General features: G+C 40.2%; 1 protein-coding gene across 1 annotated transcript in view; it reads left to right on the top strand.

Moving 5' to 3' along the window:
- LOC111233823 (xenotropic and polytropic retrovirus receptor 1 homolog) overlaps positions 1 to 27,339 on the top strand; it is a 57,719-nt gene that overhangs the window by 7,830 nt on the left and 22,550 nt on the right. Inside the window, exon 2 of the mRNA XM_022761728.1 lies at positions 18,368 to 18,419. Within this exon, the coding sequence (XP_022617449.1) occupies positions 18,368 to 18,419 (52 nt within the window). The remainder of the gene's footprint in view (positions 1 to 18,367; positions 18,420 to 27,339) is intronic.

Genomic DNA, 27,339 nt, shown 5'->3' with positions numbered 1-27,339 from the left:
GAAAATGAGTCAAACAATGAACTGATTCTCAATATAGTTGCAGATTAATTTTCTGTTGATTTCCTAATTAATGAATTGACTCAGCTCTAGAGAAGAGTAATGGATTAATGGAGCTCTGTGATGTCAGGATACAGTATGCTGCTGTGGTAGCTGTAGTACTGCAATGCTGACGTCTGTCAGTATGAACTAACACAATAAGAACAGGCATCTGACTTTAACCTGCGATACAGGAAAAGAACATTTTTTGTAATGACCTGAAAATAACTAATATGTCTGTTGTAAGATGCTTTTGTCTTTCTGGAACTTTTGGTTCATTTTACTTACCTAATACATTGTCGACATATCAGAAAAGGGGATGGTATCTTAAAAAAGACGTTTGAAGGTAGAAGAAACGTGAGAGGTCAGCTCTCGGGTTTCCCTCCAAAATGATTAGGCAGAGGAAACGGGAACGGACGGTAAAGTTATTACTCAGACTGTTCTTCCAGGTTCAACTTTGACCTTCTGTACTTTGTGTAGTTTTGTGCCGTTTTCCTGCACGATGAAGGATTATTACCACAGGGCTGCACCATGTTGGAAAACACTGACTTTGCAGTATTTTTTTTCTTCTGCGATATGAAAACATACATACCAGACTACCATGACTTGAACGTCATCCCCTGTAGCTGAAATAATCCATACAACTGACCTTACTTTTCTGTCTGCAACCAAGTCTCCCTCCTCTGTGTTTTCCTCCTCCTCCGCTCATTTTCAGGATGTGGTCGACGACCAGCGGGGGTGGGGCCTGCTGTGGTTGTTTGATAAACTGATCAAGAATGATTGTGATTGATGGTTTGCTGTCCATGCACAGTCTCTGTGTCACCCACTAAAAACAAACTGTGTGTATCCAAGAAGTAGATTACATATATCAGTAGACTGCTGGTGTAGATTAACTGTAGTGAATGAGACTGTGAGTTTTCCTTTTGAATCAATCAAGGGACATGTTTGAGTTCAGTTGTGTTACTTGACATTGCCCATTCTGCTATGGACTGTTGCACATGCTCACATCAAGATGACGATGCAGCCCCAGCTGCCAACTTATTAGGTGCACTCTTTGGTTAGCATGTTGCAAAACCTTTCTGTTGTCCTGCTCCTGCTTCTTGCTGCATTGAACTTTGAACTGTTGTGGTAATGTTGTCGTTAATGTCGTTAATGTTTCCTTTAAAGCAAAATTATACTACAATCACCTCCTCATGGTTGTTTCCTCCACTAACCAGCCAAGTGTCAGGAAATATGGTCAGAGTCTTTCCTTCTTGAGCTACAATGTTGAATAATGACCAGAGGTGTTTTTGCAGAACATTATGATGTCACAGTGAAGTTGATGTTTGACCTTTTTGATATAAAACGCCATCACCTAATTCTATCCTTTAAGACATTTGAGTTAAATTGTGTCATAATTAGTGAATGAATTTGTGAGTTATGGCCAAAAACGTGTTTTGTGAGGTCTCAAAACACACTGACTTTTAAAGTATATTTTTTGGGCTTTTTATGCCTTTATTCGATAGTGCCGTAGAGAGAGACAGGAAATGGGGAGGCAGAGAGAGGGGGAATGACATGCAGCAAAGGCTGTCCGATGCGGGACTCGAACCGGGGCCAACTACAGCGAGGACTGTAGCCTCTACACATGGGGTGCCTGCTTAGACCACTACGCCACACAACGCCCAATACACTGACTTTTGACCTTTGACCAGCAAATCTAATCAGTTCATCTTTGAGTCCTAGTGAATGTTTGTGTCAAATTTGAAGAAGTTCCTTCAAGGTGTTACAGAGGTACTGCATTGGGATGGGCAGACGGATGTACGGATAACCTGAAAACAGTATGTCTTTGGCTTCAGCAACTTCAAGTTCAAACAAGTTCTTAAACTGTCTTGGCAATGAGGTGCACCTTATTATAATGGCAAAGCTCAACAAACTCATCAGTGTTTAATGTGTTAACACAATGCCTCAATAGAACAGATGCAAATAGATGAAAATTATGTTTGAAACTGTCAGTAAGTAAAAAAGTCTCTGCATCTTAACAAGTTTTCTATATTTTTCATGCAAAGGATATTATTTCATTTTATGATTTATGTGTATTTTTCTTTTTGTGTTCCTCAGCTTCTATGAAAACATGTTGCAGGTGTTGTCATTTCTTGTTTTTTTAAAAGTGAGAGAAACACTTTCATGTTACTTTCATTTGTTTTCCCAGGGTCTTTCAGTAACAATATGTCACTTGCAATAGATAAACAGCGTGTTATAACAGTGTGTGTAGAGGTATAATCACCCCACTATTCAGCAGCACCAGCACCTTGTTTGTGATGTAACTTCCATATGCCGCTGGCCTGAGGTGTTTCATTATTGTATAAATAAGCTTGTAATTTTTTTCCTGAGTCATCACTGCAGTGGTGGAAACTCACTGCAGCAGCCTCAGTTCATGGGAAGTTAGTTTGCTGATGGTTGCTGGTTTCAATTGAGTGATGAACAGAGAAGCTGACAGAAAAATAAGGGTGAATCAACAAGTCTGTCAGACACAATTCATTCTTCTGCTTATTTAGTCATTTCTCTTTAGAAGTTGTGGATTATTCCTCGAGAAAATAAGAGTCATTACAGTTACAGAGTGTGCCAACAGAAGATGATAAGAGTCTTTGCCAATATTTGGCTTGTTTTTCCATTAGTGTATTTACTTATTATTGTTGTTGTTATTATTAATATTATTATTATTATTATTATTATTAGTAGTAGTAGTAGTAGTAGTAGTATAATGCATAATGCATGCACACACACACACGTGTGCATACACACACACACACACACACACACACACACACACACACACACACACAGACACACACACAAACTGACCAACTGACTGTCATTTAAGCGCTGCTTGTTGTGTAGGTGCTGCGCTGTGATTAAACAGAGCGATGGACTGAACACATCACTTAGTTTGGTTTTTTAGCTCCTGCTTTTCATGGTTGTAAATAAAACTTTCAGCTCTAACACAGAAGTGAAGGAACTGGCAATGAGAGAGAGAGAGAGAACTGAAAGCCACAAACAGCTGTGCCTACACGCCTCCTCCTGCTGATTTGGAGTGATTATTGTACTGTATGATGACAGTTTTGTTTAATTTTAACATAGCCATAAAATGTATTTGTTATCCTACTGTGGATGTGTTCACTCCGAGAAAGAGCGAGAGTGTGTCAAGTTTTGTGCAGCACTTAGAGAGCCAACCCCACCATCCCCACGCGCCCCCGTTGGCCATCATATCAGGTATTGGCGATTTCACAAGGTCAAGATAGCAGCTGGGGCTCAGTTCCTCTCTTTACCAGCAAAATTATGTTTTATATAGATATTTATATATAAACGAAAGTTTAGCGCCGTCCTGCTCTGACAAGCACGGAGGCTTAGATGAAGTGAATCGATAAGCTCGGGGGCAAATGACTCTGATGTCAGAATGTGTCCAGAGCACTGAGCACTGAAAACTGGTAGGTCTGAAAAGTTGTGAGGAATGTCTTTGACACTGTTGGATAGTGTCCATATGCAATAATATGCAAAAATCATCATATTGTGATTATGTTGGCAGATGTTGTGATTTCAGTTGGAATGACAGTTTCGCATTCTATTTTCACTGAAAAAAATAACAATGATGACGTGATTGTTGTTGGTCTTGTACGAAACAAACATGTTTCCTTTACGTCTGGAGAATATGATTTGTAGGCCGGGGCGTCTCTGTAGCACCACAACGCTTATAGTGCTGACAATGCACAACAATGTGACACATTTTACCTTTATCACAAAAATTGCAGCAGGGGTGCTAGTGAGCAGGTAGTGGAGAAGGTCGTGTTTCTGACAGGCTCTACTGAAATTTGGTTAAAAAGTTTTGTTTCGGCACTGTACACCCACGAAAGGCTAGGAAGTAATGTTTTAAGTTAATTGTTTTCCTTTTTTATTGGTAAACCTTCCACCAGACATTTCTGCAAAAAAAAAACCAAACCAAAAAAAAAAAAAAACGATGGGATGTAACGTTAACTTAGGTAAACCTTTTTAGAAGCTGGTTGTGCTTGGATTTTGTTGGGAGGCGGAGGCGGCACAAAATTCGATGGAGGCAAATTCTCTATGGAGGAAAAACCCTGAACCAGATAATCAAATGGAGACGGCGGACCTGAAAGTTGAAATCCGCACTTTGCAGAAAAAAGAAATTGTGGTGCTGCTCAGGTCAGAACTAAAGACTCTGCTTGCTGAGGAATTTTAGACTGTTAAATTTGAACTACATGCAGTGAAAAGAGAAACAGCTCACAACACTGTGACAATTTGCTCTGATGTGGAGAAAATGAAGACAACCATATTGGAAATGGAATATGGTTTATCATCTTACTCAGACGAGGTAGTTTCACTGCAGCTAAGGTAAGCAGGCTCGAGACGGAGTTAACGAGCCTACGGGAAAAATTCCTCGACATGGAGGGACAGATGAAGCATTCCAGTATCCGAATACTGAATGTCCCAGAGACCCCTGACTCAAGCACTCCAACGGCGGTCTCCAAACTGCTGAGAGAAGTTTTGAACATGAACCAAGACGTCTTGATTGATAGATCACACAGGGGTCTGCAAGCAAGGAAACTAGGTGGTAAACCCTGTGTCATTGTGGCAAAAATACATTACTATCAAGACTGTGTGGAAGTTCTGCGTCGCGCCAGGGAGTCCGGCCCCCTCCAGTTCAAAGGAACCGCCATCTCCATATTCCTGGATTACCCCCCGAGTGTTGCACAGGCCAGATCTGCATTCACCGAGGTCAAGCGGCTGCTCTGTGGATAGTATAAAGCCTTTCCTATCCAGCGCGACTTCGCATTACACATAATGGCTCTCAGAAACAGTTCCAAAGCCCAGAGGATGCCATGGTTTATGTGAGAACCAAAATTATGCAAGAAGCAACAAACTAACTGACTAACTGATTGAAGTAAGAAGTGATTTAATCTCACATCAGGGTTATGTTGATGCTGACCTCTCTGGTGAGTAAACAGTGTACACTGTGATAATAAAGGCTATAAATGCCGTCCATTCAGTCCACTAATTAGGCTAAATTTTCTCTTCTTTTTCTGTTTTAGTTCTTAATGAGGGGTCGTCTCAACATCACAGAAAACTTAGGTCCATTAAGTCTCAATGTGCTGTTAAATCTTTCCTCTCGTATACAAGACCATGGCTAATTCACATTTCCTAGCCGGACCAGCTGGTTGTGATGTAACCTTCATAAATTGGAATGTGAAATCTTTAAACCACCCTGTTGAATGCAGAAAGGTACTTTCTCACTTAGAAAAACTTAATGTATGGATAGCTTACCTTCAGGAAACACATTTGCGAACTATTTATCACTTTCGAATAAGGGGAAGATGGATTGGTCAGTCATATCATTCTAACTTTCACTCCAAGTCCAGAGGGACGGCAGTTCTTATCAAAGAGAACATCCCATTCGTTATACATCAAAAGTTGAAACAGACTCCTCAGGCCGTTACATTATCGTAGTAGGCAGGCTATACAATACACCAGTTACCCTGGCCAACGTTTATGCACCACATTGGGACGATAACTCACTTTTTACAATTTTTTTTGCCCAGCTTCCAAGTACGGACACATACCATCTTATTCTTGGAAGGGATATGAAATGTGCACTATCCCCTGCTGTAGACCGTAGTTCATCTAAAATCACGGCCACATGCAAAGCAGCTCTTGCAATCCAATTATTTCTCAATACAAATGGGATATCTGATGCGTGGCGTTTTCAGAATCCTACATCTAGAAGTTACTCCTTCTTTTCACCCGTTGACGGGACATACTCATGTATAGACTATTTCTTTTTGGATAAGAAGCTTCTCCCACTAATGAGTAAATGTGAATATCAGGCAATAGTAATCTCAGACCACGCCCCTTTACTAATGACCCTACGTATACCAACCTCCCAGACCAACTACTGTCCTTGATGTCCAAATTCATTGTTACTCTCTGATGAAGGCTTTGTTAATTTTATCTCAACTGAAATAACTTCCCTTTCTTGAACAGAACCAGACCCAGGGAATATCTCCCTCACTGGTATGGGAATCACTGAAAGCATATCTGAGGAGACAAATTATATCATACAGTGCACAGCTTAGAAAGCGTCACAATGCCTGACTTGAACAATTAACAAATGATTTTCTGAGTTTAGATGCATCGCTTGCTTTTACCCCATCTACTGACCCACTTAAACAACGATTGAGTTTAACCTCCTTTTAACTAGACACACAAAATCTTATTAATAAAACACAGAGCAGGATATATGAATTTGGTGAAAAGTCTGGGAAGATGCTCGCTCATCAGCTCCACCAGAAAACTGTTGATTGAACTATAGCTGAGATTTAGGATGAGTTGGGTGTTAAGCACGTAGACCATTCAGAGATTAATCAATGTTTTCATAAATTTTACTTTAAGTTGTATACTACAGAGTCTCTTGGGGATGATTCCTTGTTTGATTCATTCTTTGAAAAATTGGATATTCCAGTTATTAATAATGAGACTGCTGCTGATCTACAAGAACCATTTTCTTCACAGGAACTTACAAATGCAGTCAGCTCTATTCAAAATGGAAAATCTCCAGGACCTGATGGGTTCCCAAGTGAATTCTTTAAGAAGTTTAATGACTAGCTTGCCCCTATTTGGCTTCCTGTATTTGAGGAAACTCTTCCCCATTATCAGCTGTTTGAACAAACAACTGTCTCTCCCCCTACTTCCCTCTCCGCCGCGGCACTAGGCACGGTTGCCCCCTATCACCGCTTTTATTCGCTGTTGCAGTTGAACCACTGCCGATTGCACTGCGTGGTGAGGTCAACATTAAGGGAATAAAGAGGAATGGTTCGGAACATAAGGTATCCCTTAATGATGACAACATGCTTTTATATCTATCTGTTCCTCTTATTAGCTTACCAAAAACACTTTGCCTATTAGAAGATTTCGGCAAAATATCAGGATATAAGACTAATTTACAAAAGAGCGAGGTCATGCCGGTGAATACTGTAGCCAAGTCGGTCACGCTTAGTTCATTCCCCCTTAAGGTGAGCACATACATGTTCAAATATTTGGGAATCTGGGTCACACATGACTTCAAAGACCTTTTTAAAGCTTATTTCCCACCACTGCCGTTTCATCTGAAACAAGATTTGGAGCGTTGGAATCAGTTGCCTTTATCACTAGGAGGTAGAATAAATACAATCAAAACGAATGTGCTGCCCAATCTTTTTTTATATATATTTCAATGCATTCCTATCTTTTTATCAAAATCTTTCTTTTTGTCCATAGACAAGTTGTCTGGATTTATTTGGAATAAGAAAAATCCTTGAGTACGTAAAGGGATGTTACAGTGGCGCTGTCAACACAGTGGGCTATCTCTCCCTAATTTTCAATTTTATATAGGACTATGTTGTATTGGACCAAGCCTTCATCATATGAGGCTGGCCCCAAATGTTAACAATTGGAAAATTCATCCTGTGGCCCCGCCTCCTTATATGCTCTGCTCTGTTCAAAACTCCCCCTATCATATCCTATATCCAGATACACTTCAAATCTAGTTGTAAAGCATTCCTTCAAAATCTGGACACAGTTCAGACAATCCGTGTTCCAAAGGGTCCATTGGGATAATTTACTCCTTATTTAACTCACATAATTTGGAACCCTTGAACTTGTTGAAGAATCAGTGGGAGGAGGACTTGGAGACACAGTTTTCTGATAAGGTTTGGAACAGGGCTTTGGACAGGATACATTCCTCTTCAATCTGCCTACAGCATGGAATTACCCAGTTTAAGGTTTTGCCTCGTCTTCACTCGTCCAAGGTAAATCTGGCCAAATTTATGCCTGGTGTCGATCCGGTGTGTGACCGATGCAAACAAGCACCAGCCACCCTTTCACATATGTTTTGGTCCCGTCCAAGATTACATGGTTTCTGGCAGTCAATATTTAAAACCTTCTCAGATGTTTTGGAGGTACCCGTAGAACCCTCTGCTATTACAGCAGTGTTTCCAGTGACTCCACAAGATGCACATCTTAGTCATCGGGCAAAAGATATGATAGCTTTTGCATCTCTTTTAGCTAAACTATTGTTTAAACTGATGGATACATTTCCTCCAACTTTCAGTAAATGGATAAAAGACAAAAAAGATTAAAAAAAAAATGTTTTTATTTCTCTCTTATTGTCTTTTAGATTATATTTGATTAATTGTGCAGCCCTTCTGGTTGACCAGAAAGTTCCTGGTTTAGATAATGATTTATTAGATTTCAGACTGTGTTTCTTTGAGGCAAATTCTTGCTGCTTGTGTTTCGACAGAAGTTTTATTATTTAAAAGCAACATATAAAAAAAAAGTTTTTTATATCTCTAAGAAATGCAGGTTCTGCATCAGAATTAAAATAATTCAAATAAGTTCTATGAATCCTGGGTTCAGTATGAACACTGATATTTCACATGATGGACCCTTTACAAACAATGAACACTGGACTGGGCTTTCAGTTTTGTCCAGTTAGTGTGATGTAGTATTTTTTACAAGTGACTGATGGACATCAGAACACAGACACATGGTAAATATGACATAGTCTTGGGATATTTGTCCACTTAATGACTTCACTAGTATAGTGTGTAACAGTTGAACAGCAGTGGACTGTTTGATAGTCAGGGGGCCGCGAAGCCCACCCACTGCATGTATCCTCCACATACGGACTAGAGAGGGCCTCATTTCTAGGTCATACTCAGAGGACCCTCCCAGATATCAATCTGTTCAGACATATCTGCTCTTAAAATGCAGACTTCAGGAGAGGCACCCTGTCTGTGTGTGTGTGTGTGTGTGTGTGTGTGTGTGTGTGTGTGTGTGTGTGTGTGTGTGTGTGTGTGTGTGTGTGTGTGTGTTTTGGACAAGTTGCTGGTCCCTGGTATTGCTGCCTTCAGCAGAATACAGTCATGGAAGACAGCTGCTGATTGTGCTGGTCTTATTATCTGATCAGGGTGGAAAGCAAAGGATAAAGGACAGAAGAGGAGGAGTGTGAGAGAGCAGAGAGAGGAGGAGGAGGAGGGAGTGAAATGTAGGGGGATAAAGATGGAGAGATGTGGACAGACACAGAGGTCAGTGTCCATAGAAGGAAATGGATAATAACAGAGGAGACAGAGGAGAGGGATTAAAAGAGAGACCAGAGAGTCTGACATTTCTAAAGACTTTGTCATAATCCTCATACAAACTCTAATTAAACCCCTTTGTAGGAACAAAGGGAAACATTTAGAGAAAAAGAAAATATCTTAACATGGAAACATTGAGAAAAAGCAGAGGAAAAGGACAAATGGCTAAAAAGGTCAGAGGGATGTGAAAGACTAGAGCAGAGTGAATGCATTGGCTCCTACCTGACTGGTATTAGAGGGTCCACACTCACACCTCATGCACAGATCACATGCACAGATGTCTTCTGAGTTCCCATAGCCGTCTCCTGTCCTGTGAGCCAAGTCTTATATAAGACATACCTTCTAAGTATTATTCCCGTCTGTTCTCTGTCACCTTCTACTGCAGGTAGAGCATTTACACGTGTTACTTCCTGGAACAGCAGCAGTGGCATAGTCAGAGAAAGAGACTGAGATTTTTTTCCACCGGTAAAGTTGAACATCACTCCTGTGAGCCAGCTCTAAATGTGACATGTCTGAGGCTGTGTTGCATCAGACTGTTGGGGCTCCTGTTGGTTAAACTTGTATCCAAACCTCTTTGATTAGTGATTGAGGTGGGTGACATGACCTTGAAATCATACTACAGTATTGCAAGGTATTTTTGTGATAACAACATTTATGAGGGAGGATGTGACTTTGACAAGGATCAAATACACTGAACCAAACAAAACTGGCATAACAGTGTCCCACTGTTTGATCCACCCCCCCCAATCAGAGGTGTGACGTGTAACACAACACCATCTGCATCCTGTCCCGCCATGCTGGTTCTTTCTTTTACACGGATGTAGATGGAGCTCTCTGACTACCTCCATACCAGCTTATTGATGGAACAACATTTTATTTTACGATTTTGATTTTGTCTTCCAATGATTATGAAAAGAAGATAATCGAAATAAAACGATTATTGTGCCACATTTTGTTTCACAACAATTTCATCCCGCTACAAAAACCATCCCTCCATCCACTTCCTGGTTACGTTTTGGCGTACGTTAGCAGCGTAAGAAGGAGTGCGTCATCTTGAGCAGTTTGCTGGTTCAGCCTTTAATTTCGTTCGACTGAGTTACTGAGCTGAATATGTTGAGTATAGTTTACCACAATGTTGAATATATGTTTTGGAGTTTTCCGTATGTCGTGGAAGTACACTAATGTAACAACATAGTTCATCGTATTGATTTTGATCTAATTTATTTTTATTTATATATAAATATATATATAAAATTGTATATATTCAGATATATTATTATTTATTATTTTATTTATTTATCTGATTTTTTTTTTTTTTTTTAATTTATTTTGTTATTTGTATTTCTGTTCTGTATTCAAAGTTTAAGAAAGTCCACCATTAAAAATACACTGAAAGGTGCATCTGAAGCGTTGTGGGGTGCTCCTTGGTCATCAGTGGTGAGTACCAATAGACAGTGGTCAGAGGAGAGTCAAACCACAGACCAATGATGGGTGTTGGGGGCGTGCTGAAACAAGTCTGATCCACAGCAGCTCTAACTCACAACCTACAGGACCTGAAGGGTCTGCTGCTAACGTCCTGGTGCTAGATACCGCAGCTTCAGAGGTCCTACAGAGTGCATGCCTCGCAGGGTGGAGCTGTTTTGGTGGCTTATGGAGGACCAACAGCAGATTAGACAGGTGGTCATAATGTGTTGGCTCATCAGTGTATAGTCTACAGGGAAAGAGTGTGGACCACTGTCATAGGTTTAGTCACAGTAATGGCCTACAGTTTCAGTCACAAGGACAACAGTTCACATTGGGCATACATGTGCCTCCCTACCCCCTGATTAGGGGGATCTGTCTGAGAGTGCTGAGGGCGGAGCCTTAACCAATAGCGAGGCCTGTTAGAGGACTTGACATGTGTACATCCAGTAACTACTGTTTTCCTCACACTGAAGTGATTTTATTTTTTATGATTGCAGCATGTTGAACATCTGTCAGAAATAAATGTCTCCTAAAGGCTCAGTCTGTGATGAAACACACACTTGAACATGTGATAGACATTTCACTGCCAGAGCAGACACCTCAGTAGAGACAATATCTGTTTTTGGAACACTTAGTTCTAGTAATTTGCATATTAATTGAGATAAACTAATTATCTTCAAACTGCTAAACCTCCTAAAGGCACAGTCAATCAGCCAGATCAAAACAAGCAGTAACCTGTCACCACAATCCAAAACACAGGTTTAGAACCTGGACTCTAAAGCTGGTTTTCAGTTTCAGTAGTCTTTGTATAAATAAAAGATTCAAATATTTTTCACCTTTTTACTTTTACTGAATCCCCACACAGTTAAAAGAACTGCTTAGTCAGAGGTTAATACTGAGTGAAGACATTGGTTTTGCTTTTAGTTTGCGTCATTTGTACGTCACTAAGTGTGACATCACAGTCATGCAACAAACATATCTCCACAAGCCTCAGTTGTTAGGATTTTGGGGGCAATCTTTGCTTCCTACTGGAACGCCCTCAGAGGCGTTTGATTCACGAACACAGCAGCTCCCTTCATCTTCTTTATCCCGGCTTCAGGACACACTCTGTACACAGGCTGTGTGTGCCACCACAAAACACAGAAATAAGGAAAAGCCTTGACATCTTAGGTTTCCACAGGACACAAACGAGAGCATAATCCACTTATGACTCATATAATCCCTCTGACAGTTTGGTGTCAAGATATAAAGTGTTTGTCTACTTGTAGGTGGGGGTAAGGGAAGAGAGAGCAAGGGGCTGAAAGAGAGGGAAAGGAATGTATAAAAGGGATTATGCAAAGGAGAAGGAGCATGTGTGTGAGATAGAGAGTGGGCAGAGAGAGAGAGAGAGAGGTTATAATAAACTATAAATTAGTGGACAAAAGGAGGAAAAGGAAGAGGACACAAAAACATTAGAAAGAGATGATAAAGTAAACAAAGGGGTGGAGAAGACACCACACTGTCAGTCTGGCTGATTTGTGGTCAGCTGTAGTGGTCCAACTGTCTGCCTGTGGTGATGGCCACAAATGATGTGTCTGGATCAACGTAGAGGCATGCGTGTGTGAGAGAGAGAGAGAGAGAGAGAGAGAGGAGAGAAAATGCCCTCGACAGAGCTACCAAGGATAGAGAGAGAGAGAGAGGTGGAGAAGGAGAGAGTGAAGGGGAAAAGGACAGAAGTAGGGTAATCTGTGAGGATAAGCAGAGCTGCCCTCCTTCCTGTTGAGCTGCCTGTGTTTTGTTTTGGAAACTTGCGCCTTAGCACATGCTGAGCCAGCCCACTGAACAAACACACACACACACACACACACACACACACACACACACACACACACACACACACACATCCCATGGGTCTCAGGAGAAGTGTGGGAAAGCTCATCGTTTTGTAGTTATCACCTATATGTGTCCTTATGTTGTGTGTGTGTGTGTGTGTGTGTGTGTGTGTGTGTGTGTGTGTGTGTGTGTGTGTGTGTGTGTGTGTGTGTGTGTGTGTGTGTCTTTGCTGCTGAGGATAGCATGACATCAGATTGGTGAACAAACACTGTGACACTATAAATTAGCATCAAAGAAACTGTATCTGTATGTTTGTGTTGTTTACACATTGTGGCCAATAACACAGTCAAATAGATAACAGTGCAGAGCAACAGAGCAGCTTTGAGGCTTAAAGGTCACTGAGACTCTCTGCAGGTGAATCCAGAGAGTTGATCCACATACAGATCAAACATACAGAGCTTCGCTGAATCACAGTTTTTATCTGGTGTTACTGAAGGAGACATGATATCTTCACTGTCATCTCCATCAGATCACAAACCATAAGCAACTCAAAAAATGTTGATGAGACAAAAGAAAATTTTAAAAACACAAGCAAAAAGAACAGAATTAAATTAAACAATACAGTAGATAGAAAAAAAATAGATTGTTAAATAGATAGTTACAAAAAGATTACAATAGACTTACAATAAATGATATGGGGTCAGTTTCACAAAACTGCAGTATCAGTAGTGTCCATTCTTCCTACATAAGTTAAAATAGGTTAACATATAGCATGGGATTTCTGAGCACACCTTCTCATAGTATAGAGAATGTTCTCCAAGGTCAAATGGTGTCTTTAATTCATAGTCCAAAAGCTGGAGGAAATGTATGGTCTACATAATTTTAAAGCAGATATAATCATACCAAATAAAATCACAGTCAGATTAGTGGTGGAGAAAAGTAAACTTGGAGACAGTCTTATTTGTATCTGGTTTTCCATAAACTAATATGACCTAACGAGCTCATTTATAAATATATTACAATAGTGGTAAACTGGACTTGGAAGTGTTTTTATTTATCGATAACAACGACACATTCCTGTATCCACATGTGGTGATAGTGATGCTGCTTAAGCACAATATGTAACTCCTACTCCCAGAGGTCTCTACCTCAAAACAATAGCAACAGACAGAGTTGGGTGATGTTGTGAAGAAGTATGGGATCATGGGAGTTGTTGTCTCCAGCACCATTGCTGACAGCTTCTTCTGGTTTGGATTCCTTCAGTGTCAGTGGTTCAGGGGGTTTTAACCTGGAGCTGAATTTATCCACAGAGGTGTCCTCCTCTCCTCAACAAACAGACCAGCTGATTATCACCAGTAGAAACACGGAATAAAGCATTTTCATGTCAGAGCTGAGCTGCTGACGTCCAGACGTCTGATGACCAAAATCCTTGATCCAATTAAAATATAGTTTAAAATGACCAAGATCTAAAAGTCTCCTGTAAAACTGGATAAAACTTCCATTATGATGCTTATGGCAGAAAACCACCGCACTGACATCCAACATGTCAACCAGACAACAGCCAGTTTGGCCAACTGATGGAAGAACAGTAATTAGCCATAGCTGGTAAATTAGTAAGTGACGCTCATCAAGTGAAATCAACAGCAGTGTTTAACTATGATCTCTCAGTTTCACATAGCTTCTTAAGACTTTGTCAGTAGCAAGTTGCAGTTAAGTCTGCACCTGTCTATTTAGATAAATGACAATGAAAGTGATGGTATTAATGCAGTTATTAACAATGTGATTTATAGCATCAGTGATTCCCACACAGCAGGTTAGAAAATGTGTCTGAACACAGGTCCCTGGTGGAGAATTGTGTCAGTCAGAAACACTGGATTTAGTTTCTGCCCTGTTCATGTGTGTGTTGTGTTTGCATGAAAAGAAGCTGTTTCTCTTGGTGGTGAAGGAAAACACAGTGAGGGCAGCGGAGCTGATGGGAATGCTGTTTGAACTAAACGGAGCTCACAGCAGTCGACTCAACTCCTCACAGTGTTTGAAAACTCTGCATCTCTCAGGTTACAGTGGCACACAGATTATAACTCTGTTTTTATAGCCAATCAATGACAACACAATGATTTTATCTAGTCCACAACCCTGTGGTACATTGTGTTGTATCTGCAGGACTTTCTCTGAGTTGGGTAAAAGATAGAGATGCACCAGTTGCAGTTTTGTTGGCCGATTCCGGTTTCTGATGTTTTTAAAGGTCTGAACTGCAAATCACGATTTTCTTTCTAAGAACTATTAACGACAGACAGACAAACATTTTTATTCCTCTGCGCTGGCAACAGTCAGAGCCGGAGGCATATTGTTCTCAGTTTGTCCGTTCGTCCATCCCAATCTCGTAGACACAATATCTTAGTAACACTTGATGGAACTTCTTCAAAGTTGGTACAAACGTTCACTAGGACTTAAGGATGAACTGATTAGATTCTGGTGGTCAAAGGTCAAGGTCAGTGTGACCTCACAAAACATTGTTTAGCCATTACTCAAGACTTCAAAGCAGTTATGACAAAATGTCATATTGGTTCATATTTTCTCTGACTCTGGATAAACAGGGATGTAACCTGAAACTAGTCTGAGTGGAGGAGGCAGACGACCACCAGGAGGGGATTCTAGTTTAACTTTTCTTTAACGGACAATTCAATGCTAGACTGATCAGCCAATCATCAATCGAATGTCATTATACTGATAATCGTCCCTTTTTGATCACCAGCCAATTGATAGGTGCATCTCTACCTTTACACCCACGATATTTTTCTGTTGTCTGGCATCACTGAGCCGAACAACCACAGCCAGGCTAAGCAGTCACACAATGGTGAACAGTGGTCATCAACTCAGTGAGTCATCCCAGGTTTTTTTTGAGGTGGGATTTGCAGCATTTGACCAATTATAGACATGGACAAATCTACTGGCAGCAGAGCAGCATATTTTAAAAAGTAATATAGACAAATACAAAGAAGTTAAACACATGATTCAGGCTGAAAGCAACAGTTGAAGCTGCCAAAAAATCACCAGCTGTGAGAATGTGTAACTTAATATCACTGCCCATCATTAGAGCATGAGTAGATTTGACTATAATCACATGTGTGTACTCAGTGAAATGAATGTGCTGCTCAGATGTATTCTTTTAGCCTGATTCTTTCATCTGCAGTCCAGTGTGGTCAAACAATAAATATTAAAACATAATTCAAAGCGGTGAGTCAAGTTACTTTTATCTTCTAAGAGCAACAAGTACAAGGCTTCAGGGCTGCAGTCAGTCCCTGGTGGAGGATGATATCATACAAAATCACAATGAAAAGGCTTGTTGCAGCCAACAGGAAAATATGAATTGAAGGGTTGGGGAGCTTTTATAGATGTTGATCTGTTCTGCAGCAGGTTAGGTGTGCAGCATAAGTTACCATGGAGATTTACCCCAGTAAATATAAGAGAATAAGCTACCTGCTGCATTGTACAGGCCTCTGTTCTCTTCAATTCATGGCTAATTGTAATTGTGTTTATCTAGGAGTTCAAACTAATTCAATGCAACTTTAAAAGTGTATTTAGAAAGTCATTTCTTTGTTCTTCATTGCTGTTTTTAACCCTGTGTTTGTTGTATGTGGTTTATTGTTGTAGTTTACATCTGAGTGGTTACGCTGGTGAAGCAGTGAGAATGTGTGGGCTGTGTGGACTACATCATGACCTTGACTCGCTCGGCTGTTTGCTGCAGAAGCCAGTGTGCCCCACTCTGCCGCTCTTTGACTGACTGGCACAGTGAGGCCATTGTGGTCTGAAACACTGACTGACCACTCTACTGTCTAAGCCTCGAGCCAGAGCAGATGAAAAAGGGCGACTGTCTTCCTGTCTTGCTGGCACTCACTGAGACTGAATGACTGTGGTGTAGCCGCCCTCTCCACAGCAAAGACGAGCTGCAGTATACAGTGCAGATACACTAACACAGCATGACGGAGACTGAGTGGCTGCATCAACAGCTCTGCATTATTACAAGGAGAGCATGAGAGGCAGAATGATACAAATACAGTAGCAAGCTAGTGCGCAGGTTTGGAAAATGTTTGTGTTGCTTGACAACAGTCCAGTGTAGTCAACTGTTTGTGTTGGCCTTGCCAAATAAATGATGAAACAAACAGAAAAATCATAATCTGTTGTTGCTTTTTACTGTTAACTCATATGGCACTCCTAGAACGGTTGTATAGAAACAATATCACAGAGTGATTGATGTTGCCCTGAATATCAGCACAGCTGTGATTCGGTTGTAGGTATGAGGCTGCAGGCTTAAGTATCTGTATTAGAAAATGAGCTGAAGTGTTCTCAGCACATTAACCCAACAGGTGCAACATAGAAAGTAATTTTAAGTTTACAGCAGAGACCTCCCCAATGCAACACTCACCATGTACTTCATCAGGAACACCAGACTAATAATAGGTAGAGGAGATACTGGTCCATATTGACATGGTTGCATCACATCATTTCTGAAAGGGGGGGGGGGCTTATGTAACAAGTTTGCACACATTAGTCAACTATAACAGATCAAGTGTTAAACTGACTTCATGAAAAGTTCATCTTTCATTCCAGCTGCACAAACTGTTCAAGTTTAACAGTTTCTCTGCAAATGCATCACAAATAAAGAAACATCAGAAGAGTGAATGATGAATTGATGATGAATGAATAAATGATGATTTGCTGCCTTTCCGTCTTTACCAGTTGACAGTAGTCTGGTAGAGTAATTGATTAAGTTCACTGTGCTGCCGACAAGTAACGGCAACTTTTAAGGTGGAATGTTTTCTAGTGTGTTACTTAATGCATTAGTTGATGTTGTGAATGACTTAATTAGACTTAGTTTCATATACATTATGAATCATTTGTGTGAAATCTTGTCATAACTGTTGTGTCAAGTCATGAGTGATGGCTAAAAAGTGTTTTGTGATGTCAACACGACCTTGACCTTTGACCACCAAAATCTACTGTTGCCGGCGCAGAGGCATAAAAATTAGATATACCTGTTGTGGAACTTTATTTATTATTGTTTCATTAGTTAAACACCGCATCTACAACATTTTTACTAAATGACAATTTTTTTTAATTTTTTTAGATTTATTGATTGATTCTTTAAGAATTTCAACTGGAATATGTCAACTGCAAATACTCTATTTCCTCCAGTGCACTTGTATTGTTGTAAACAGCAGTTCAAAGTTTTGTTTGTCACATGCCAAACTACAATGTACAGTAAACAAAGGAGACTGTGCACAACTACAAAAGTAAAAATATATAAATATTTTTTTGACAATATGAAAAATATCACGTATGGCAAGACACATCGAGATATTTGATATTATTGAATATCGAGTATGTCATATTATTGAATGTTGCCCCAAACCTAGAGTATGGGACTTGTATAACATAATGGTGTACACTCAGTTGGCAGTTTATTAGGAACACCTCGCAAAAACTGATGTTGTCTAACACAGTCCTGTAATAAATCCTCTGTCATGAGGGTTGTAATGTCAAGTTTTTATTGAATCTGTGTTTATTCAACAGTTTGTGGTTTTGTTGAAGTGTATTGTGTTATGTTGACAGATTTTTGTCCATATTTCGTCCACCCCCACACAAACTGCAGCCTCCAAAATGACTGTAACTCATTCAGAAGCTGAGTATGAGAACAAACGTAATCTGAGCTTCACACTTCATTGTTTGTGGTGACAACACATTTATCCAGTGGGATCTATAAGTGTATATAAGTATATGGTGGTATTTGGCATCATATAGCACTTGCCTTTTAAACCTTTTATATGTTTCAAGAGATGAAATAATGAATGCAAGTGTTTAATATTTAATAATGTGATCATGTCTCTCTCCTGCAGGCTTTCAAAGAGATGCTGTACGCTGCTCAGGACCAGGCTCCATCTATTGAAGGTATTACAGATTTTATATACAATAAGTCTGTTCTATTATTAGAGTGTTGTGGCTGGAGACACTGGGAAGTTGGAATGAACAAGCATTGTGTATGTGAACCAAATTTGGATGATCCTTTAAGAGCTTAAAGCAGTGGTTTTAAAACCTTTTCTGGCATGCCCCCCTTCAGATGTATACACCACCCCTCCCCACAATTTTTACATTTTATCAATCATGAACAATGATCCAGGAAGCAACCTAAAAAAAAGCAGAATTTTAGTGAAATAAAGGCCAGCATGATAGCACCAGCAAACACAGTTGAAAGACAAATCATATTTATCCAACTTAGATTCACTCCATAGTTTCCCCTGGTCCCCCACACCCCTGCCCTGAGGGGCCCAGCCGTCTAACTTAAAGGACCACTTATCTTGCATAGTCATCCCACTACGATAATATGTGCTCACAACTGACATTACTGACAACCATTTCCCAGTCCATCCACTGGTTTGTTGCTGCCTTCCAGGCGCCAGTTGGTCTTGAATTGTTAAAAGTTGCTTTCAGATCAGTTGACAAGGACTTGAAACTTACTCAGAATAATGAATGCATCATGATGAAACACACGTCTGCACTGGTGTTGGTTAAACTTTCATAGTGTTATAATGGCAGCATGTTCTCTTCATAGTGCAGTCACATGCTGACATGAAGGTGTAATGACAGAGCTTCACTATCCAGTTACCACAGAGTGTTGTATTCATATGCTGTGATGTTTGGAGATGAGAACTTGTTAAAAACTGTTAGTTTTATTGATGAGTCTGGGACAATGATTCTGCTGATTTAACCTCAGCAGATCGTCTGTCCTGCTCACTGAGCCAACACAGAAGGAAAGTTATTCTCCACCATGAAGTTAATCTGAGATGACAACTGTCAGAACTATAGTGAGTTAAAGATACAGGCGAAGCACTGGATTGTGAGGTGGGTCTATCACCTGAACATTTTATTAAAAAATAAACAATTAAGCAAACGTGTTGGGAAACACCTCACTCTACGAGGTGTCTACAGATAGCAGTCAGGTTTTCCCACATGGATTTTACTTGGGCGAGCCACCCAGGTATATTATTGGCCACCCAAGTGTATTTCCCGACTCGTTTTGACATTGTATATGTTTGTTTTTAAATCCGTCAGAAGATCCCATTCGATTAACTATTAACTACTCTACGCGCTCCCCTGTAATGTTTCATTCTGCCAACGCACAAATACAGAAAAAGGGAGACGCGTGACGTTACATTGCGTTACAACAACAATATGTCACTGAGAAAAAATAAATGCAAATGTGTTGACGTTCACACGTATTTGTTGTCACATCAAGTCACTACATCAATGAACCCCCGGTTTTTACCAGCAGCTGAATTCTCCACAGAGGTGTCCTCCTCTCCATAACAAACACACCAGGGGATTAGAACCAGTAGAAACACTGAATAAAGCAGTTTGACTTTAAGACTCAGAGATTCAGCGACGCTCTTCAGTGACACAGGACAGGACGTCTCCAGCAGCTGGGAGCTGAGCTGTCTAACATTTCCTCAGCTTGTTTCTCTGATAACTTCAGATCCAGACGTCCGACGACTAAAATCCTTCATCTGGTTCAAATATAGAGCTGAAAACCACCAAGGTGTCAAAAGTGTATGTGGCTTTAAACTAGATAAAAGTCGATGTTGAGCTTCTGTCAGACAAACACACTGACACATGATCATAGAGGATGTGAAATGTGGCTAAAACAAATATAAAATGCAGTATTATGGGATGTTTTGCTTGTAATGATCCTAGTGTAAGAAGCAGCAGGACAGTTGCCTTCAGTGTATGAATATGAACAGTATTTGTCTGAAGTCGTCCTCAGTGTTTTCAGTTTGATTCAGATGTCTGTGCTGGTGTCAGTGCAGCGTTTCTCACAGAATTAGATTCTGTTTGTGGCTGTATCTGGGTTAATTATTTAATTATTAAAATATGCCCCACTTCAAATATTGTAACTGCTGACAACTTTGTGATAAATAACTAACTGAACAATACACGGCTCCAGAGCTTCACCTTGTAACAGCCCTGACCAGGTCTGGGTGGTGGGGGCTATTGTGATTGAGCTCAGTCCTGACACACACAAACGCAGCACGCTGTCACACGCCGAGCGGGCGGCCATAAATAAATGACTGTATGGGAAACAGTGAAGTGTGATGTTACTCTCAGGAGTTCAGCTGGAGGAAGCAGAGAGAACACCACTCCCTACTGCTGTAAACATTGGCGTGTGCAGATTTTTACCTTCAGCTACTTCATTATTTTTTATACGGAGCTACCTCATCCTGCATTATTGCTTAATTATGTGTCTTTGTAAAAATACACAACAGCAGTCACAGTATGACCAAAATTTAAGGCCTCACAGAGTCTTAAAACGTCTTAAACCAGTTATTTTTCATCATGTAATTACAAGCCTCTTCGTGCCTCTGTGCTGTACTGTACTCTCAGAGTGATACACAACAGTGTGACCAGCACAATATGTTTTTCCTGGTATCCTTCCTGTCATCTTATTCTGTAGTTTCACCACTTAAAGGGCCTGTTTTCAGTCATGACAGAATTTAAACCTGTGATTGTAAATCAGTCTGTCACAAAACAATGTTTTTACCAGCGGATCAGATGCAACCAAACAAGTGGAACCTGCAGCTCATGCAACCTCTCATACAGACACTGTCGCCACCCGGCTCAGAGGACGGACAGACTGTAGAGACCACACAAGACTCTTCAAAGTAAAATACATTCATTTAAGAAAGCTAAGTTAAGTGTGCAACCAGTTCATCAGTGATATGTGTGTGGATGTGTGAACATGTTCAGGCATAAGGCCAAAGTTCAGTCAAACCAGGGGCCGGTTTCACACAGATATCTCAGACTGCTCTGTGGTGTTGGTCCACTTTTCATTTTGCTCATAGATCAGTCTGATGTGACTGTTTCATAGAAATAAAGACTGACTCATTTTAAGTAGGGATACCCCGATTGATCAGCCGATTTTCATGAAAAATTAGAGGGGAATTAATGCTTCTAGTCTCCGATCACCTTAAAACCAGTCACCTGTGGTTAATACAATGGTGTCTACGGCTGAGAGCAGTACTGTGTGCTGTGTAGTGTAGTCCCGCCTCCCACCTTGTCTGAGACTGATATAACGTATACAATCTGCAATGGCATGCCAAAATGATCGGTATATCAACCGTGGATCAGCTGATCTCACTCATAGATGGTCGTATCAGTGGCAAAAAAAAACATGATCGCAGCATCGTTACTTTAAAGTTAAAAACATTAGACACCTTACCCCCGGGCTATCTCAGGCCTGAGACCAGTGTAACCATGGTAAGAATCAATGACACGCGCACTGGCCAGTAGTACCCAACAACAAAAAACAAGAAGACATGGCTCATAATTTGTGGTTTGCAAACATTGTAATGGAGAGAGCAAAGAAAATTTTTAGACACTACAGAGATTTATTTCCAAGTCAGATATTTCTTTTTATTGTTTCACTTACACCACCATTCTTCTCATTTTCTGCTGGGGTTAGCAGAGCTTAGTGGTTGGATACGTTTCCTCGGTTGGCCTTTTTTTTTTTTTTTTTTTTTTTTTTTTTTTTTGAAAAAAGGTCTTATTTTACCCAGAATTCATTGTACCACAGTCCGGCTTAAGATAGTCGAGAACTAAAGTGCTTTGTGCAGCAGATGAATTTAGACTGAGTCTATCTGAAGCCTGACTGTTTGTTCTATCTGAGCCACAGTCAGACTCTGTCTTTGTGAAAGCAGCTCCTGCTGCTGGACAGGATATAAGTAGGTGAGCAGCCACCTGCTCAGGTGTCGGCCATCACTCCTAATGAGCGGCTCCCCAGGTCTCAGCAACCAGACAGACAGGGAACTGGTGCTGTGGCCGGGGGGGCTGTCACATCACTTGCACTGTAATCAGCTTCACTTGTAGATCTGCCAACTGCCAATTGATCTGATGGCATGTGTTGGCATGGCGTGTGTTATTAGTTTTCATGAGAAGGTCATCAGTCTCTGACTGACCTGACACACACACACAGGGAGAGCGGGCTGTTAGCAGCTGAACTGGTCAGTAGGTACTATCCTGTGTCCTGTGAATCAACATGATTTCAGACCGGGTTTAAGTGTGAGACTGTTTTAGCTCATGCACTCCAAACCAGTCAGACTTCTCCATGGCAGCAGAGAGTGAGTGAATTTCAGGTTGTTTGTGTCATGTGTAGAGCTGTATCTAAAGCATCTAAAATATTCTTCTGCGCTGTGAAATACCAATACTACAAGAATTAATGAGCTGATGTTGTGTTATGTTGCTGGGATGGCATTTGTCCATCCTCATTGGATCAGTCGGTTTATGGCTGTTTTCAGTGGCTGTGTCTGCTCTGAATTTTCATACATTTAAAACAGATGCAGAAGTAACTGTGGTCAGAGCCCGTTTTGCAGCACGCTATTATTTTTCTCCATGTTGGTTACCTTGACGACATGTTGAAAATTTGAGATCACCCAAACTCAAGTCAGGACAGGACATTTTTGGGCAAATGCCCTAACCTTAACCCTCATCCATCTTAATCTCCCCCACTGGGAAACACCAAGGAGGAGATGCATACATAATATATAGTTGAAAACCTGAGCTTCTGTCAGACAAACACAACACTGACACAAATGCTGATCATAGAGGATATGATGTCATTGACAGGCAACCAATGAAACGCATCGTTACCGTGATTAAGATCACAGATTTCTCAGGTATGAGAATTGAGCGAAACATTTGGGATAATGTAAGGACACAACTTAACAACATTTAGAACATAGGTCTAGTTGTTTTTAGACATTTTAATGTGGAAAAGTTACATAGTAGAACTGTAAGTTTCACTATTAAAAAAAGGGATATGGACGAAGTCTTCACTATAACTCATTATTTGTCTCTAACTGTTTTTTGTTATGGAGGTCATGGATGCTGAGGTGTAAGTTGTATTTATCCCATCATGCTCAGAGACACAGCATCACTTCCTGATGTGTCAGGATTTGTTTAAACAGGTTGACTCTCTCTTTCCAGTGAGTTACAGTCACTTCACTAACAGCTGCACCGTCTGACTGACTGACTTTGTTGCAGGTGATGAGGTGTGTGTTTAGTTGTTTCCCTCCAACAATAATGATGTTGTTCATGTAAACAGCTTTCAACACGATGTTTATTAAGCTCTATTCATTTTCAGATTTTTATTGTTGTCTGCAGACACATTGCTGTGATTATATAAGACTTCACAGTAAATTACAGTCATTGACAACTTAAACCTGTATTTTGTGAACAGATTACTTGTTTACTCTGAGCTTAAGATGCTTATATCATGGTGAGCTAAAGAAGAATCCTACACATGATGTAAAAAAAAAAAAGGAGCAGAAGTTGCATCAGAGTATTTTAAAATGGAGGTAAACTCCAAAGAATTGACTGAAGAAAAGAAGTTTTAGAAAGTTCATTTCCAACATCAGGATGGTGGTGAGCTACTGTGCTGTTTGGCTGGACCACAACAGCGAGGCCAGCCCTATAATCATGAATGTCGCTGACTGAGTGAGTGACTGACTGACTGATGACATTTCCACCTCTGGTCAGTGGAGTACTGAGCTAGTCTGCCGAGCCGCTCTGGTTTCCCGGCTGCTCGGGAACTGCAGGGAAGAGGAGGAGCGCTTCCAATACACTGAGTCTAGCCTCATTACAGCAAATAAACTACTTTCATTACATGTATCATTAGAGGAATAACTAAACATAAGACACACAGAACAGAGAGAGCAGGAGAGAGGGAGGGAAAGAGAGAAGTCATTGGTAATGAGGCTTCATACTAACGGCTATGACCAACTCTACATATCAAACACAGGGAGTTAGACATAAAGACCTGCCTCTCTCTCTCTCCCTCCCTGTAATTAATGCAAAAGCCTGAAACAATAACCTAAAAAGAAGAAAGATATTGTGTCTTTTCTAACCTTCTCTGTGAGATGTTACAGTAAATCCAGCTGAAATCACAGCTCAGTCTTTGTCTTTCTTTGACGTGTTTGTTGATGACGTCACAGTTATAAAATCATGATATGACCAGAGGGGGTCCAGACATAGACTAGGTTTAGACCTAGTCTTTTTTGATTAGCACAGCTGTCTGCACAGGCCATGTAATAGCAGTATTTCACTTGTGCTTAAACCCAAACAAAGGTGACCTCTACCCAGTACTGATCCTGATAGCATCCTGTGTAGACAGACAGAGCACTGACACTGCTGCACTGACTGTGCACCATACCACACCTGTGTGTGTGTTTTCACCAGATATGGTATTGCTCATTGACTGACTGTCAGCTCAGCATATATATATATATATATATATATATATATATGTATATGATCCAATGTTATATACAGAAGTGCATAGTCACATGTTAATGGTGTGATTCACAGGATAAATCCACCTAACTGTCTCAATGTGTTTCATTATTTCCTTTATTTCAGTTTATTTTCAAGGTTTTCCTCTGACTTTTCTTTGGCTCAGACGATCAGCTGGAAAATGTGTCATGATGCAGACAACTGCTCTCCCCAACGCATTAGTTTCTTTAACTTCCTGTACAGTGAATTACCACGTGTATGTCTTGATCCCACAGTAATGAAATTACTTCCTCATTTTGTGGACGCTTGAGTTTCCTGCTTTAACGTCTAACAGTGAAGTGTATTGAGCATCCAGCACAAGATCACTTTGATCAGTCCAGATTACAAACAATCTACAAAATCTCAAGTAGCACTGTAATTAGCATAAATGTACATAAACAAACGGGCTGATGTAGGAGACGGAGGAATTTGAGACGCTGGCAGATTTTAGAGATGTTGGGTATTAGTGCTTCACATGTAGAGGGAGGCTTGTTAAATCAATCCCACAAACCATCTATCATTTCACTTATCCCTCTACCATGGACTATGGCCTCCCTCATGATCTGGTTCTGTTTCCCTCTCCATATGACCAACTTTTGCTTGAAACAGAAGTCACACATTTTTTCAAACACAACAGCTGATGCAGCATTAGTGGTGGCCTGCAAAACAACTGAAAGATTGACCAAAAAACAAACAAACAGAAAATTACTGCAGATTTTGTTTAAAAACTCAGGACAGCCGTCAATTAGACCTGAGGTAATGATCATTTAATTTCAGTGGTATTTGCTTTGAGAATAAGTTGCACACAAAGTCTAATTTACTGGGTTTTGGAGCAGTAATACACATATAATTGACTGGTCAACAGTTTGGAAAGGACCATTTACAGAAAATGTGCAACTGTGTAACATCATATCTACACTACACAGAGGAATTTTACCAGGTTGTCAACCCAGGCTACTAACACCGAAATTGAAATGATCCATTTATCCATGTCAACTGTTTGCAACTGTGCTAAAACCTTACTCACTGATGACTCATAGTGTAATAGGGGGTGCATGAAGATGTGATGATTTGATTGGATTTTGATTCTTCGGCCCACAATTTGATTCAAAAACAATGGTAATAGGTCATACAGTATTTCACTCCATATTTCATATATATAAGATGGTCAGAGGTGTAGAGCTATTTGTTTATTCACTAGAGTGCACCTGTGACGGACACCGTTAGGTTGCAGCTTGTTTAATATTAAGTTATCTATAAGTCATCTATGATCACATGATCAAATGTTAGACTGACTTTATGAACTGTTTGATCATGTTGAGAATATGACGCAGCATCAGACAAACATCCAGCTCAGTAATATCCAGGGTTCCCACGGTCATGAAATTCCTGGAAAAGTGATGAGATTAGAAAAAGTGTTTTCCAGGCAACGCAAATTCAACCAATCCCTGTGAATTCTGGGCGGCCTTGTATTTTTGTCCGATCACAATAAAGCAATTTTAATCAAAAATCATAGTGACCCGCGCGTTGAACCAATCATACCAGTCCCTGCGCAAAACCTTGATGTAAGTCACCAAACTCACTTCCTTGTTTCTGGTTTTGAAGCATGTTGTGAAGCTCACGTTTACCAACAAACATTACTGTTAAAGACTGTGTAAAGCATTTCCCCAATGTTTTGCATGAAAGCGCAGTTAAATTGTTTTGTACCGCCTGCAACATTGTGATGGAACCACAGGTGTAGAGCTGCCAGAGACACCGGACCGACGCTCCACTACTTTTTTTTTTCCAGATGACATAAAATATCTACAGTTCACATAATCTGGGTGATATTTATATACATGTATTATATGCATTTTATATACATATACAAGCGGTTGAAGATCTGATCACTAAAGAGCGGTCATGTAGAGAGCTAATAAAAACAAATGAAATTGTTAAAGTCATATTGACATTTAAAGTGTATTGATTGATTTTACGCATCAAGCAACACTCGAGAAAGCATTCCACCTTAAAAGATGCCGGTAGCCTCTAAGCTGCTCAGTGACTTAAATCGTTAATTAGTAAAGATGAAAAGACAAAACATCCTTTTATTCATCATTCACTCATGATGAAACTGCTTCATAGGCAGAAAAACATCTAAAAACATTGCAACATATATTGCAATCTTATTAATAAAATTTCCAAAACACATCTTGCGTTAAGAAATACATTCCTTGTATTGAAATTAACTTTTAGATAGGAAAACCAAAAAACCCTATAATATAAAACTTCTATGCATTATTACTTTTAAATTGATAAATGGGGCAAATGCTGACATTCACTTAAGGCAATGCAGGATTAGTGAAAGTAAAAGCATATGGGTGGGTGCAATAATGAGGCTCTTGCTGGAATGGAATTGGAATGGAATTCTGGGTCTACTGTGAGTGCAGGCACAGACATTCCATTTTTGCTACACAGTCATAGGGCTAGTGCATCGCAGCAAGAGCCTCAT

This window comes from Seriola dumerili, unplaced genomic scaffold (genome assembly GCF_002260705.1).
Source record: "Seriola dumerili isolate Sdu_G_001 unplaced genomic scaffold, Sdu_1.0 BDQW01000432.1, whole genome shotgun sequence".
Lineage (NCBI taxonomy): Eukaryota > Metazoa > Chordata > Actinopteri > Carangiformes > Carangidae > Seriola > Seriola dumerili.
This window is presented reverse-complemented; position numbering and strand designations above follow the sequence as displayed.